General features: G+C 42.2%; 1 protein-coding gene across 1 annotated transcript; it reads left to right on the forward strand.

Annotated features, from left to right (window-relative positions):
- Positions 1–6,377: 6,377 nt before the first annotated feature.
- LOC140164480 (uncharacterized) lies at positions 6,378–15,958 on the forward strand. Its single transcript, XM_072187764.1, has 7 exons — positions 6,378–7,098; positions 7,166–7,241; positions 8,260–8,527; positions 9,385–9,599; positions 10,278–10,360; positions 11,311–11,588; positions 13,247–15,958. The coding sequence occupies exons 1-7, from the start codon at positions 6,378–6,380 to the stop codon at positions 13,583–13,585; spliced, it is 1,980 nt and encodes a 659-aa protein (XP_072043865.1). The 3' UTR covers positions 13,586–15,958.

The following is a 15,958-nucleotide window of genomic DNA, read 5'->3' on the forward strand; positions in this document are numbered from 1 at the left end:
GGAAGATCAAGTTAAGAAATTAATTCGTAATTCAAGAAAAAGTATTATAGGCCTAGGTGCAGGAAGACAGGTTTTTGAGAGTGCAAGAACATGAGCACATAGGATACTCTTGCAACTTTATTTGACTTCAATGCTTGGTATACTAAGGGGTTATGGCTTGGCACGTTGGTTTCAACACCTTATACCAACTGTTCCGGGAACTGTTCCCGGTCTGAAAGAAGGGAGTAGCCACTACTGTAATGTGATTCCCTGATGTCAACAGTTGCTGCACTGGAGAGGGAGTGTTCCCGGGAACAAAGCGCTCAACCCACCGCCGCCCGTCCCAAGTCGGGGGCAGTGCAGCAGAATGTTAGATTGATGGAACAGGATTTATAATATATCTACCTGGGCTTAATACAGCAAACAACAACTTGCTTCATCTGTACACGTCCTTAAAAAACGTTGATTGCAGACCAAGCCAAGAAGCAGCCACTCCACGGCTATGGACTTTCACTCAAGGCACCCTACACGTGGAAAGTCTACTTTGCTTCCATTGTTGTATCAGGGCACCCCACACGTGGAAAGTCTGCTTTGCTTCCATTGTTGTGCCAGGGCATCCTACACGTGGAAAGTCTACTTTGCTTCCATTGTTGTATCAGGGCACCCTACACGTGGAAAGTCTACGTTGCTTCCATTGTTGTACCAGGGCACCCTACACGTGGAAAGTCTACTTTGCTTCCATTGTTGTATCAGGGCACCAGCACATGGAAAGTCTACTTTGCTTCCATTGTTGTATCAGGGCACCAGCACGTGGAACGTCTACCGTCCTTCCACTGTTGTATCAGGGCAACCTACATGTGGAAAGTCTAGTTTGCTTCCATTGTTGTATCAGGGCACCCCATACACGTGGAAAGTCTACTCTTGCTTCCATTGTTGTACCAGGGCACCCACACCTACTGGAAAGTCTACTTGCTTCCATTGTTGTATCAGGGCACCCGTAAAGTCTACACGTGGAAAGTCTACTTTTGCTTCCATTGTTGTACCAGGGCACCCTACACGTGGAAAGTCTACTTTGCTTCCATTGTTGTATCAGGGCACCCTACACGTGGAAAGTCTACTTTGCTTCCATTGTTGTACCAGGGCACCCTACACGTGGAAAGTCTACCTTGTTTCCATTGTTGTATCAGGGAACCCTACACGTGGAAAGTCTACTTTGCTTCCATTGTTGTACCAGGGCACCCCACACATGGAAAGTCTACTTTGCTTCCATTGTTGTACCAGGGCACCCTACACGTGGAAAGTCTACTTTGCTTCCATTGTTGTATCAGGGCACCCTACACGTGGAAAGTCTACGTTGCTTCCATTGTTGTACCAGGGCACCCTACACGTGGAAAGTCTACTTTGCTTCCATTGTTGTATCAGGGCACCAGCACATGGAAAGTCTACTTTGCTTCCATTGTTGTATCAGGGCACCCTACACGTGGAAAGTCTACTTTGCTTCCATTGTTGTACCAGGGCACCCCACGTGGAAAGTCACATTGTTGTAAGTCTAAAGTCTTTGCTTCCATTGTTGTACCAGGGCACCCTACACGTGGAAAGTCTACTTTGCTTCCATTGTTGTACCAGGGCACCCTACACGTGGAAAGTCTACCTTGCTTCCATTGTTGTATCAGGGCACCCTACACGTGGAAAGTCTACTTTGCTTCCATTGTTGTACCAGGGCACCCTACACATGGAAAGTCTACTTTGCTTCCATTGTTGTACCAGGGCACCCCATTGTTGTACCAGGGCACCCTACACGTGGAAAGTCTACTTTGCTTCCATTGTTGTATCAGGGCACCCTACACATGGAAAGTCTACTTTGCTTCCATTGTTGTATCAGGGCACCCTACACGTGGAAAGTCTACTTTGCTTCCATTGTTGTATCAGGGCACCCCCTACACGTGGAAAGTCTACTTTGCTTCCATTGTTGTATCAGGGCACCCTACACGTGGAAAGTCTACTTTGCTTCCATTGTTGTATCAGGGCACCCCACACATGGAAAGTCTACTTTGCTTCCATTGTTGTACCAGGGCACCCTACACATGGAAAGTCTACTTTGCTTCCATTGTTGTATCAGGGCACCCTACACGTGGAAAGTCTACTTTGCTTCCATTGTTGTACCAGGGCACCCTACACATGGAAAGTCTACTTTGCTTCCATTGTTGTACCAGGGCACCCTACACGTGGAAAGTCTACTTTGCTTCCATTGTTGTACCAGGGCACCCTACACATGAAAGTCTACTTTGCTTCCATTGTTGTATCAGGGCACCCTACACGTGGAAAGTCTACCTTGCTTCCATTGTTGTATCAGGGCACCCTACACGTGGAAAGTCTACTTTGCTTCCATTGTTGTATCAGGGCACCCTACACGTGGAAAGTCTACTTTGCTTCCATTGTTGTACCAGGGCACCCTACACGTGGAAAGTCTACTTTGCTTCCATTGTTGTATCAGGGCACCCTACACGTGGAAAGTCTACTTTGCTTCCATTGTTGTATCAGGGCACCCTACACATGGAAAGTCTACTTTGCTTCCATTGTTGTATCAGGGCACCCCACACATGGAAAGTCTACTTTGCTTCTATTGTTGTATCAGGGCACCCTACACGTGGAAAGTCTACTTTGCTTCCGTTGTTGTATCTGGGCACCAGCACGTGGAAAGTCTACTTTGCTTCCATTGTTGTACCAGGGCACCCCACACATGGAAAGTCTACTTTGCTTCCATTGTTGTACCAGGGCACCCTACACATGGAAAGTCTACCTTGCTTCCATTGTTGTACCAGGGCACCCTACACGTGGAAAGTCTACTTTCCTTCCATTGTTGTACCAGGGCACCCTACACATGGAAAGTCTACTTTGCTTCCATTGTTGTATCAAGGCACCCTACACGTGGAAAGTCTACTTTGCTTCCATTGTTGTACCAGGGCACCTACACATGGAAAGTCTACTTTGCTTCCGTTGTTGTATCAGGGCACCAGCACGTGGAAAGTCTACTTTGATTCCGTTGTTTTATCAGAGCACCCCACACGTGGAAAGTCTACTTTGCTTCCATTGTTGTACCAGGGCACCCCACACATGGAAAGTCTACTTTGCTTCCATTGTTGTATCAAGGCACCCTACACGTGGAAAGTCTACTTTGCTTCCATTGTTGTACCAGGGCACCTACACATGGAAAGTACTTTGCTTCCGTTGTTGTATCAGGGCACCAGCACGTGGAAAGTCTACTTTGATTCCGTTGTTTTATCAGAGCACCCCACACGTGGAAAGTCTACTTTGCTTCCATTGTTGTACCAGGGCACCCTACACATGGAAAGTCTACCTTGCTTCCATTGTTGTACCAGGGCACCCTACACGTGGAAAGTCTACTTTGCTTCCATTGTTGTACCAAGGCACCCTACACGTGGAAAGTCTACTTTGCTTCCATTGTTGTACCAGGGCACCCCACACATGGAAAGTCTACTTTGCTTCCATTGTTGTACCAGGGCACCCCACACATGGAAAGTCTACTTTGCTTCCATTGTTGTACCAGGGCACCCTACACGTGGAAAGTCTACTTTGCTTCCATTGTTGTACCAGGGCACCCCACACATGGAAAGTCTACCTTGCTTCCATTGTTGTACCAGGGCACCCTACACGTGGAAAGTCTACCTTGCTTCCATTGTTGTACCAGGGCACCCTACACATGGAAAGTCTACTTTGCTTCCATTGTTGTGCCAGGGCACCCTACACGTGAAAAGTCTACCTTGCTTCCATTGTTGTACCAGGGCACCCCACACGTGGAAAGTCTACCTTGCTTCCATTGTTGTACCAGGGCACCCTACACGTGGAAAGTCTACTTTGCTTCCATTGTTGTGCCAGGGCACCCTACACGTGAAAAGTCTACTTTGCTTCCATTGTTGTATCAGGGCACCCTACACGTGGAAAGTCTACTTTGCTTCCATTGTTGTACCAGGGCACCCCACACATGGAAAGTCTACCTTGCTTCCATTGTTGTACCAGGGCACCCTACACGTGGAAAGTCTACCTTGCTTCCATTGTTGTATCAGGGCACCCTACACATGGAAAGTCTACCTTGCTTCCATTGTTGTACCAGGGCACCCTACACATGGAAAGTCTACTTTGCTTCCATTGTTGTACCAGGGCACCCCACACATGGAAAGTCTACCTTGCTTCCATTGTTGTACCAGGGCACCCTACACGTGGAAAGTCTACTTTGCTTCCATTGTTGTGCCAGGGCACCCTACACGTGAAAAGTCTACTTTGCTTCCATTGTTGTACCAGGGCACCCTACACATGGAAAGTCTACTTTGCTTCCATTGTTGTGCCAGGGCACCCTACACGTGAAAAGTCTACCTTGCTTCCATTGTTGTACCAGGGCACCCGACTACCTTGCTTCCATTGTTGTACCAGGGCACCCTACACGTGGAAAGTCTACTTTGCTTCCATTGTTGTGCCAGGGCACCCTACACGTGAAAAGTCTACTTTGCTTCCATTGTTGTATCAGGGCACCCTACACGTGGAAAGTCTACTTTGCTTCCATTGTTGTATCAGGGCACCCTACACGTGGAAAGTCTACTTTGCTTCCATTGTTGTACCAGGGCACCCCACACATGGAAAGTCTACTTTGCTTCCATTGTTGTATCAGGGCACCCTACACGTGGAAAGTCTACTTTGCTTCCATTGTTGTACCAGGGCACCCTACACGTGGAAAGTCTACTTTGCTTCCATTGTTGTGCCAGGGCACCCTACACGTGAAAAGTCTACTTTGCTTCCATTGTTGTATCAGGGCACCCTACACGTGGAAAGTCTACTTTGCTTCCATTGTTGTACCAGGGCACCCCACACATGGAAAGTCTACCTTGCTTCCATTGTTGTACCAGGGCACCCTACACGTGGAAAGTCTACCTTGCTTCCATTGTTGTATCAGGGCACCCTACACATGGAAAGTCTACCTTGCTTCCATTGTTGTACCAGGGCACCCTACACATGGAAAGTCTACTTTGCTTCCATTGTTGTACCAGGGCACCCTACACATGGAAAGTCTACTTTGCTTCCATTGTTGTACCAGGGCACCCTACACATGGAAAGTCTACCTTGCTGCCGTTATTGTATAAGGGCACCCTACATGTGGAAAGTCTTTCGATTGTCGTATCAAGGTACCATACCCCATACGTGGAAAGTCTAGACATTGTTTCCAATGTTGTGTCTCTCTATCGTGCATCATTAATTTAACGTTACGGGCAGAACGTTCTTCGCTAACGCATCTCCCGTATCTTCTTATTTCTATCCTTCTAATTAATAGTTGTCTTCGTAGTTTTAATTGTTCCAGTATTTGCATATGAAAACTATCTGTAACTTCAAAAGAGGAAGGTCTACATTGCTGATAGTATTGCAGAGGTCGCATATACTCAGCTTGTACGTCGTCTGCGAGTACTGCATGGGACCCTTTACTTCTTTGTTTGGGACGGTTTGGACCCCTTACATTACAAGTTGAAATTTCCCTAAAGTCAAAATATGAGTGTCCAAAAACGCGGCTCGCGAGAGCCAAAAAAAAAAAAAAAAAGGGGGGGGGGGGGGCTGGGAGAAATTTCGACAAACCGTATCTGCAACCAAAACCGCTTAGAGTTGAGCGCTATTTTCCCCATGCATGTGTTCATTATTCCCAGAGAGGTATACTACAAATGATTTTCAACAAATTCTGAAGTCGAGGTTTTTAGCAAATTTGTTGACTTGGCATCGTTTATAAATTTGAGAACAGAGTTGACAACTTACCCTTTGGACTTTCCTTCTTTCTGCGAATTGTTAGTGTTCTTCTGCTTCTTCTCCTTCTCTCTTTCGCATGGTTATCATCATTATCATCATCATCATTATCATCATCATTATTTGTCGTAGGAAAGGACATGCGCAAAAGTCGAATAATCGTCGTCAATCAAGTTAATTACTGCACGCCCATCCTAAAAAATAGCGCCTTTTTCATGATTCATAAATAATTGAAAATCAACGTTTTTCTCATTTTCCTCCAAGATTACGTAGACCTATTGATACTGGCAACAATACAATAAGTTGTAATTGGTGATTGCTTAATTAAGACACAGGAATGGCTCAATATAGCACCATTTCTTGTAAAACAGTGTTAATGATGATGCGCGCGCAAAGCCTGTTTTTGTTTTCTATATAGCTAATGAGCACCTTAATGAAGACTTACGCGTACACGCCCTAAGAAATATCGACAATTGGGTAAGGAGCTCGATGAGACGAGCAGCAGCTCAGTAAATATAAATATTGCTATCAAGTTTAGCAGCCAAATTGACGCAGACGACGGCCATAAACTTAGCTGAATTACCTATTAGAGTAACAAGATGACCCTGTCCAGAAATGCCACCGCTTTTTCAATAGACGCATTACTCTCTCGACAAGATTCGTTTAAATCCGATCAGACTAACCTTGAAGTCGGAAGCGCTGCGTTGAAATCGGTTTCCAGCGGTAGTAGTGGGCCTAGCACTAGTAAACCCTATCCGATACTAGATGCGGCATTCTCAAAACCTTTGCAGCATGACAATTCTGGAGTTTGTCTACCGGACAAGACACAGGAAGCTATATCGCCGGTACGCACGACATTACCGCTCGATTTTGCGAGCAGTTTCGCTTCTATTGAAAATCGTCTGCGTCAGATATCAGTACAATCCCCAGAATTACCGCAGACTTTTAGCGGTAAAGGTGAAGCAGCCGACAGAAATTCGTCATCGCCACGCCCTGGCCTATCTTCGTCGTCTAATGGTGGAATGACCAAATCTGCTAAAAAGTACCAGTCGGAACATCAACTAACTATCCCATCTTTTAAGATTCATGTAGATAACATGAACGAGAATGTCCCGTTAGATGGTTCCTCTCCAGAATCAATACAAAATACCACTCTTGATCGGCGTTATAGCGCACACTCAACAACATCTACAGAAAAGGCAGAAATCGAGGAAGCTCTGATGTGCTTAAAACACAATGCAGTAGGCCGTATTACGGACAAGCCTTTAGCGGTAGATCAATGGGTCAGATCTACCTTGGAATTCACCACGTCTCATGAAAGTGAAACTAGTCATACGAGCCAGTTTGCCGGGGAAAGCGTGTTTCAGAGCGTGAACGGAATAAAAAGTCACCTTGGTTAATTCGGATCTGTGGAAGAAGTTTAATCGTTGTGGTACCGAGATGATTCTTAACCGTGCGGGAAGGTAAGAGCTAAGAAGTCCATCTTATTTTTGTTCCAATTATCAATACCCCTGTAGTTTTCAGTGCCAACAGATTATGTATTTAGTAAAAACAGAATTTCGTCTAACATATTTCTTATTGTAAACAAAATAAATTATAAACCTATGCTGAATTAAGGATACTGCCCTAGATTGCGACAATAATACGTCTGTCGGTATATCTGAATTTGTCATACCTATACCCGACAAATCTGAAAAGCGCGTGGTTATAGACTGGATGGAGTAAGACTGGAGCATCAATGCAATGCCCGTAACTAATGGTAGAGTTCACAAATAGTTACGACGCATCCATCGTATACTCTTTATCATGTTTATATGTTTTACAAGTTAGTTACGATGGTTTTAAAGACTTATGATGGGGTTAAAGGACTTATGACGCGTCGCAACTGAAAGCAGTAGCGTAGCCATGGGGGTAGGGGCAGAGTACCCCCTGACAACAAATGAAAGAAAAAAGTACCCCCTGACAACAAAATAAAAGAGAATATTTGAAAGGAACTAAGGAAAGAAAAAGGAGCAAGGAGCCCGTTTTCCATGAAAATTAATCCCGATCATGGGCCAAAATAGTGTAAAATACAATTTTTGTCACAACAAAGCCTTTTTTGAAGCGCGAAGACTTTACGTGTACATTCTCTCTAAATAACTCGATTCGTGTCCCGACCAAGAAAGCTGGCTACGCTCTTGAGTGAAAGTCGACCACGGTGCTACTAACCGATTGCATAATGTTTAAACCATATATGGGTGTATGTATCACGGCATAAGTCCTTAATTTATCCCATCGTAACTTGAGTTCGTATAGATATCGCAACTCTAACATGTAAAAGTTCTTGTAAACCCTGTGGAAGAGTTACGACGGATTTCGCACTTTCGACGCGTCGTAAATGTTAGTGAAATGTATCCAATTGAATCGCATACTCGTGTTCTTGAAATGTGCTTTGATAAGATGTTTTATAAATCCTTACTGATTATACTCTTTCTGTTCCAGACGCATGTTTCCCAGTATGCTCGTCACTGTAAATGGTCTAGAGGAATCGGTAGTATACAGGATTCGTTTACATATCGCTCCCGCCGATGGACAACGCTACAAATTTATCAACTGTCAGTGGCTACCGGTAGGAAAGGCTGATGGTGAAACAGCCTGCACATACTTCGAGCATCACGACTCACCCAATACCGGAGCCTTCTGGATGAAAGGGAACGTTTCTTTTTCAAAGTTGAAGATTACAAATAATAAAGAAAACGTCGAAAGAAACGTAAGTTTACTTTTTTATACATTATCTTTATAAGATCGTATTAATATAAAGGATATTTTGATAGTATTTTCATGTTGAGGGGCAATAGTGTTATTGCGGACATCATTTTGGTTGTTCGTACTCGACCACATCAAAAATAATGGAAGTGGTAACAGTACTATTTAAATATTTGATTTTGTTACCATTCTGCGTACTTCCGAGCTCTATGCAAGTAAAGTAGAATTATATTACGTTTAGTATTTTGCTAATTTTAATATGCATAATTAATTATAGAGGTTATTGGAGTTCATTATGAAATACACCTCCGCATGTGGGAGATTAAGGGGGTACTACACCCCTGTGGTAAATTCGTGACTATTTTTGCATTTTTCTTAAAAAATAATACCACACTGGTAACAAAAGTTATGTATACTATTGGGGCAAGGAATCAAATTACTACACTGAAATTTCAGTGACTCAAGACAAGCGGTTCAGTTTATATGATAGGAAATGAGGTACATTCGAGCGGTACCTCTTTTCTTATCATAAATAACGAACCGCTTGTCTTGGGTCACTGAAATTCCAGTGTAGTAATTGATTCCTTGCCCCTATAATATACATAACTTTTGTAACCACTGTTTTATTAGTTTTTGAGAAAAATGCAAAAATAGACACAAATTTATCGAGGGGTGTAGTACCCCCTTAAAGTCATGTCTTTCATAGGGATGTGTGGATTTTGACTGGAATAGTCAGTCCCATTAGATTCGCACAGTTAATTCCTATAGATGTGCTTTGCCGTTTGAAAAAAAAAGCTACAAAATGCAAACAGACAAGACGGAATACATAAATAATGTGCATGCATCTTCATTTTTTCACAGATCGTTTTGAATTCAATGCACAAGTACATCCCACGCATCGTGATAATTCGAGAAGTCAGCCCTGTATCAGATGTCACTCAACCACAGGTGACTTACTTCAGTTTTCCCGAAACTGCTTTTATTGCGGTAACGGCCTATCAGAATCAACAGATAACACAACTGAAGATACAGAATAACCCGTTTGCTAAGGCCTTCCGTGACGCTGATGTTGCCGCGTAAGTAATCGTATATGCATTATTATATAAATTTAAGTATCACGAAATCGCGTGTATATATCGTACGCGATGTGGAAAAGGGTCAAGGGAGGTGAAGAGGACGAAGTGATGTGCAGTGGCACTGCAGTTATATCACGCTGATACAATATTGCAAGGAATGTAAACTTTCCACGTCCTGGGTGCCCGTGAAGCAGTCACAGTCAGTGGTATCAAAGGCACATACCGAGAGAAGAGGGGGAGAAACATGAGGAAGAGATAAAGAATAAAAAGAACAAGAGGGAGAAGAAGGGGAGGAGGGGAGAAGAAGTGATATTCAGTGTTACTGCACTAATATGACAATGTGATACAATAAATACAGAAAGCAAACAATGTAGACTTTCCACGTCCTGGGTATTTTTAAAGATGTTATAGGCCTATCACAAGAAAGCGATTCCATTCAATAGCATCAACTTTCAACAACAATAACAGTGGCCAGACGTCAATACAACCAGCAACAAAACAATCGTAGCCATTACAACTTTTCATCAATACCCCAGTATGATTTTATCCTGTTATTTAGAACCATTTTTTCCTGATATTTTTAGCCAGGGTGAAACTTGCCCCCTGTCGGTACGCCTCTGACAACAGCAGCAGTGTTGATAATCACCATCAAATCCTGCCGTTTTTGTATTGTTTCAGATTGCTTCAGAGTTCACATGGCCTGTCTCCCGACATGGCGTATAGCGATGGCTACCAACACCATTCATACATCTCACGTCGTGGTAAGTTGCTTTATGATTATAAATATTATGCCTCATATATTGGGAAAATGTCAAAAGTTGGCGGAAAACAATCTTAAACCGTACAGACTTTATAATATGGCGCCTAAAATGAGGACACGGTAGCTCAGTGGTTACGGCCTTGGACTCATAATATGAGAGCTTGCTCGACGTGCGTGGGTTCGAACCCCCGTCCCACCACCGTGTTGGGCCCTTGGGCAAGGCGCTTTGCCTCGCTTGTCTCACCCACCCAGGTGCAACGGGAAGCTGTTAGGGGTATAGTCACAGTCGTTGTACTGATAAACCCTGCGCCATTTGTAGACTGCAAACGTGGTTCCGACATATTCTAATGACGGCGGAATAAATTTAAAAGCGCTTTGAGGCTGTTTACATCATAAAGCTCTATATAAATATCTACATTTATTTAAAAATGGATTTTTTCGGCCCTGATTTGGTAAAACGATCTAACTAGAAATTTGGACATTTTGAGATAAATCCATATCATGGGTAATGTGAGGGCGCTCTTTCCATTGGTGACATCCTCAAATCACCACCATGCCACCAAATAATGAGATTTTTATATTTTCTAAGACATTAGATCTGTTTAATAATTTATTTTATTCAAAAAGAAAAACGGCAAGTGTTCAAACTTTAAAGCTCTTTTTCACGAAACAGCGATTTTAATTTCAAGTTAGATCATTTTACCAAATCAGGGCCGCACTCTCAATCATTCTGTCCTGTATGCATAACACAAACGTTCTTTCCGGCCTTTCCAGAACCATTTTCAGGTCTAAATAATTCTTTTGAACCACTTAAAGTTCCACATACAAGACAGCTCAAGGTACTACTTAGAACCATTTTGCTAAGAGTGATTTTACTGACATTCAGAGAATCGAACACAGTATACCTACTTACAATTTATTATTCATTTTTTATTATCGTTTCTTTAACAGGTTCCAGCCCTGATTATAGACCTTATAAAAAATTGGTCTCTGCAAATGAAACGAGCGATCGTCGGCGGAGTTTGCCCGGGACAACACCTTACCTCAAACCAAACAATGCCTTCCTCCGACCACCGTCCGGTTTCGCCAATATGCCTTGGTATAGTAAACTGGAGAAACCTTGTCGCTTACCACGAGAGAGCGATCATGGAGGGTCTGCATGTTCGTCTCTATTGTCGCTTGAATCTGGTTTTGGAGATTCCCCTATCCCAACAGAAATGTCAGAAAAGGTATAAATGCGGAATACCAGTAGCTTTACAAGATTATGTTGTCAAAATTCGACTCAATAATATCAAGACTAAAAAGCAGTGGCGGCGGAAGCATTTTAATTGTTAAAACATTTAGGGGGGGTCGGTTTTTTGGCTTTTCTTTTTTCTTCTTCTTTTTTTGTGGAATTTGCTTGCATATTTAAACCCAAAATGAAGGTGAATTTTGTAATACCGGGCCAGTGTGGTAATTTATCGGCAATAACATAATGTATCACGGTTTTATGATATCCAGCTATGTGTAATCGATCAGGCAAGAGCGTTGAATATATTTAAATAAAGCGCCTAAAGTCAGGTGGGTGACACCTGTCCATCTCCCGACACACCCCAATAAATATTTAACCCGTGCGGTTTATGCAGACACCTTTCAGAGTAGTCTTGGCACTTTATGCAGAAATATTCCATACATAATGTAAAGTCTGTACTTATAGTCTGATGATCATCTATAGTAGTATGATCAGTACAAAAAATCCAAAGCGATTTTAAAATTATTGTCTAAAATTAAAAGAACCGCTTTGTAGCGGGAATTTGTGTAAGTTACACAGCTGAAATTGTGAAAGGGTTGAAAGACTACATTATGATTATGGCATAAACAAGAATATGTTCGTTTTGTCTTTGTTCGCTTGAAACTTTCGTTACCAATCGGCGGTCTTGAATCGCATTAAATCGACGTCACACGTTCACGTAGCGTGTCCACTTGGAAAATCTAATGTCTGTTAGTGTATGCCAATCCAATAAATGACATTTTAAACCATCCAAGTTCCAGTATTATTTATATCGTATTCTATCATTAACACAACCTTGCAGGTTCGATTAACTAAGTCCAAATCAACAGAAGTGTACAGTGGGAAAAAAGTGCAGCAACACCAATCATTCGGTGCGTCTGGAGGTTGCGGGTCCGCATCCAATTTATCCGTCGCCAATGATGTCTACTGGACGCACTCACCAAACCCACGCATCGAACTAGAAATATCAGAAAAGGTAAATACGGGATACCAGTAGCTTTACAGAAATATGTTTTAACTGAAAAACAGTGGCGGCGGAAGCATTAACATATAGGGGGTCGATTTTTGGGCTTTTCGTTTTTGGAATTTGCTCGCAACCCAAAATGAAGGTGAATTTTGTTATTTACCGGACCAGTACGGTCAATTTATCAGCCATAACATAATGCATCACAATTTAATGACATACGTGAGAACAATGGTACCACTTTCTCAGGTGGTGCGCTTACACATGTCTTTATTGTGGTCACTTTATTGATTTTCGCCTGCTTGTGTAAAGCGTCGAGATGCTGCCGGATCATTGACCAATTTAATGGCGGAACTACTTTTATGAATAGCCAGTCGGCAAATCAAATTGGCATCAAAGGAACAATGCGTTACGTAATCTATTTCTTCTTCTTTCTATCTAAGCTCCTTGATCAGTACACTGTTCAATGGCCTTATTGTGGTAGATGTCTCATTTAAGTCAGATTATCATAATATGCTATAATTAGGGTCGGGGTTACGGTTGTTAGGGTTAGAGGTTAGGGTTATGGTAAGGGTTAGTAACCCTTACCCTAGTTAACATACCGTCTGTCTTAAATGAGACATTATTATTTATATCGTATTCTATTATTGCAGGTTCGATTAACCAAGTCCAAATCAACAGAAGTGTACAGTGGGAAACAAGAAAAAAGGCAGCAGCACCAATCATTCGGTGCGTCTGGAGGTTGCGGATCCGCATCCAATTTATCCGTCACCAATGATGTCTACTGGACGCACTCACCAAACCCACGCATAGAACTACCTCCTTCTCATTCTTTATCCTCCTTGCCCTTACGATCTCCGCCGATGAGCAAACGACGTTTGGAACCACCCAATTGTATTGCATTTAATCTCAACATACCACTTAAGAGATGTCGGAGCATCTCCCCTTCAAGAATGACATCATCACCAACGGATATGCCTACTGACCAATAACAAGAGTCCGTTTGTGTTTGGATTTATAACGTAGGCTAACAATAGATTATGAAAAGAAGTTGACGGAGAACCAATCGTAAAAAGCTGCACACACTTGAGCTGTGTGAGAACACTCCTACCACTTTATCAAGTGGTGCGCTTACACATAACTTCCTATTCATCACTTATTGACAGTCACCTACCAGGAAAATCGTTAATATGCTGTCGGGTCAGTGACCAATTTAATGGTGGAACTCCCTTGCCCGGCTCCTTTGTTCGAAACAATGGTACCACTTTTATGAATAGCCTGTCGGCAAATCAAATCGGCATCAAAGGAATAATGCATTACATAATCTATTTTTTCCCTTCCTATCTAAGCTACTTGGTTAAGTCCGTCGACTTGTACCACAATAAATAAATAAATAAAATAAATTTCGGTGTTTTATATAGCGCCTTTTCCGGATCTTAGAGGGATCAAAGCGCTGTAATTTCGCTGCCATGGTGGATCATCACAATCAGATCGCATCAACTAGGCTGGTTGCAGCCGAACTTGGCGCAAACCTATCCGCACTTAGATTGTAACATCCACCAATTATCTATGCAGCTCCCCAAATTCCATTGGGTGAAGGAAGTTTTTGATAGCCAAACAACTAATAGCCATGATAGCGAAAAAGTATTACACCCCCTAAATAACAGTACCGTATATCACCACACAGAGAATGACGTAACGGAAAACTTACTCGCCGGATAAGTAACAATAACTTTATATTGTTTTATAAAAGGTATAGGCCTACCAAGAATTTGAACTAAATTTACTTCAGATGTCAAGACCTTTGTAAATATTCTCTGGTTAACGTATGTTAAAGTTGTGTTTGGGTATTTGTTTAGTAAATATAGATGTATAAACACGGACCGTCGTTGTGTAATCCGCAATTTCATCATGAAACAAACAAGCAAACAAAATATAAAATGTCGTACAGTCAGTAATATCGTTCACGCCAGGTTAAGAATTATTTTGTATAGGCATCAAAGCACGTTTCTTTATAAACTGCCCGCCGGCTTCTGAGAGTAGCTTCTAATACAAAATGAGCCCATACTTGTACTCCGCGCTCGGTGAGCGATTGGTTAAAAACCAATCATTGGCTAAAATCCAATCGCTAATAGCTCAGCGATGTAATTATATTCAGCTATGTTGTGATATGATGGTGTAGATTATTTTGATGTGATATTCTCAAACCCTTTAATATATACTGTTATTTTTGCTTTTTGTACAAAACATTTGTAAGACTTGCAGTTGAATATATGTGTTAAAAGAATATGATAAGCGTTACTGTGCGTATTGAAAGTCCACTCTACGTCTTGAAAACAAAAACTAACGAAAATCGAATTTTCTTTAGTTGGCAACGTTAATGAGGATGATGAGCATGCGCAGATCGTAAAAATTAGTCATTTCAGCTGATACATGGCAACGCTGCTCGCGTAATGGGGAAGAAGCGTGTATTTTTGTGGTAACCGGTGGTGTGCTTAGTCTCGATCGGCCTACCCGTCGGCCTATCTCGAACAAACTTGCCATGCGTGGCTGTTGAAGAACTAGTGGATTCGCCTATCATGGCAATTTCTGACACGAAGATATAGGGATGATGACGCTGTGGATCAGGTGCATGTACATTCTGTAATGTTATAGACTACGGCTATACGTCCGCTAAAACATCTCGGGATTATATATCCTTAGAGTCCAAAAAATTCTTTATTTGTACAACATATCAATGCATTGCACTGTATAATGTAACTCGGTATTCAGCTGAGATACAATAAGATGTGTGTTGTGCGGCAAAACTATAATTCTTGGCGTTTTCATTAGTTATAATAGTTTTTATCAATAAAGTAAATAGATACCATGGTACATCTATAAACTCTTCACAAGGCCACAATTAAGTCATTTTGTGTGTGTGTATAAAGTAGAGTGGTTTCCAGTTTCACTTTTCATTTCCCTGTGATATTCACTGTTGCTATTGTAGCTTGACGGGCACCCAGGTCGTGGAAAGTCTACACTACAGCCAGTACTGTATCACAGGTGCACCAGGAGGCCGGTCGAGTGCAGATACGTCGGAACACACTTTCCATTATACGGAATAAATGCTAACCTCATGAAAAAGCGTTATCCAACGGATCTGCAGTCGACCATTCTGGAAGTCTACAATACTGGTTGTACTGTAGTGTAGACTTTCCACGCCCTGGGTGCTGTGACTCGTGAGCCGGATCTACGCCATTTTACACCCGATATTGAACACTTTAAAAAGCCATATTGAGCCACATTTGTTAACAGCGTTTTATCATGAATAAAATAAAGGTTTATTGGTTTCTCATTGCAAAGCTTACATGTATTATTTATAA

The sequence above is a fragment of the Amphiura filiformis genome, chromosome 1, assembly GCF_039555335.1.
Source record: "Amphiura filiformis chromosome 1, Afil_fr2py, whole genome shotgun sequence".
NCBI lineage: Eukaryota > Metazoa > Echinodermata > Ophiuroidea > Amphilepidida > Amphiuridae > Amphiura > Amphiura filiformis.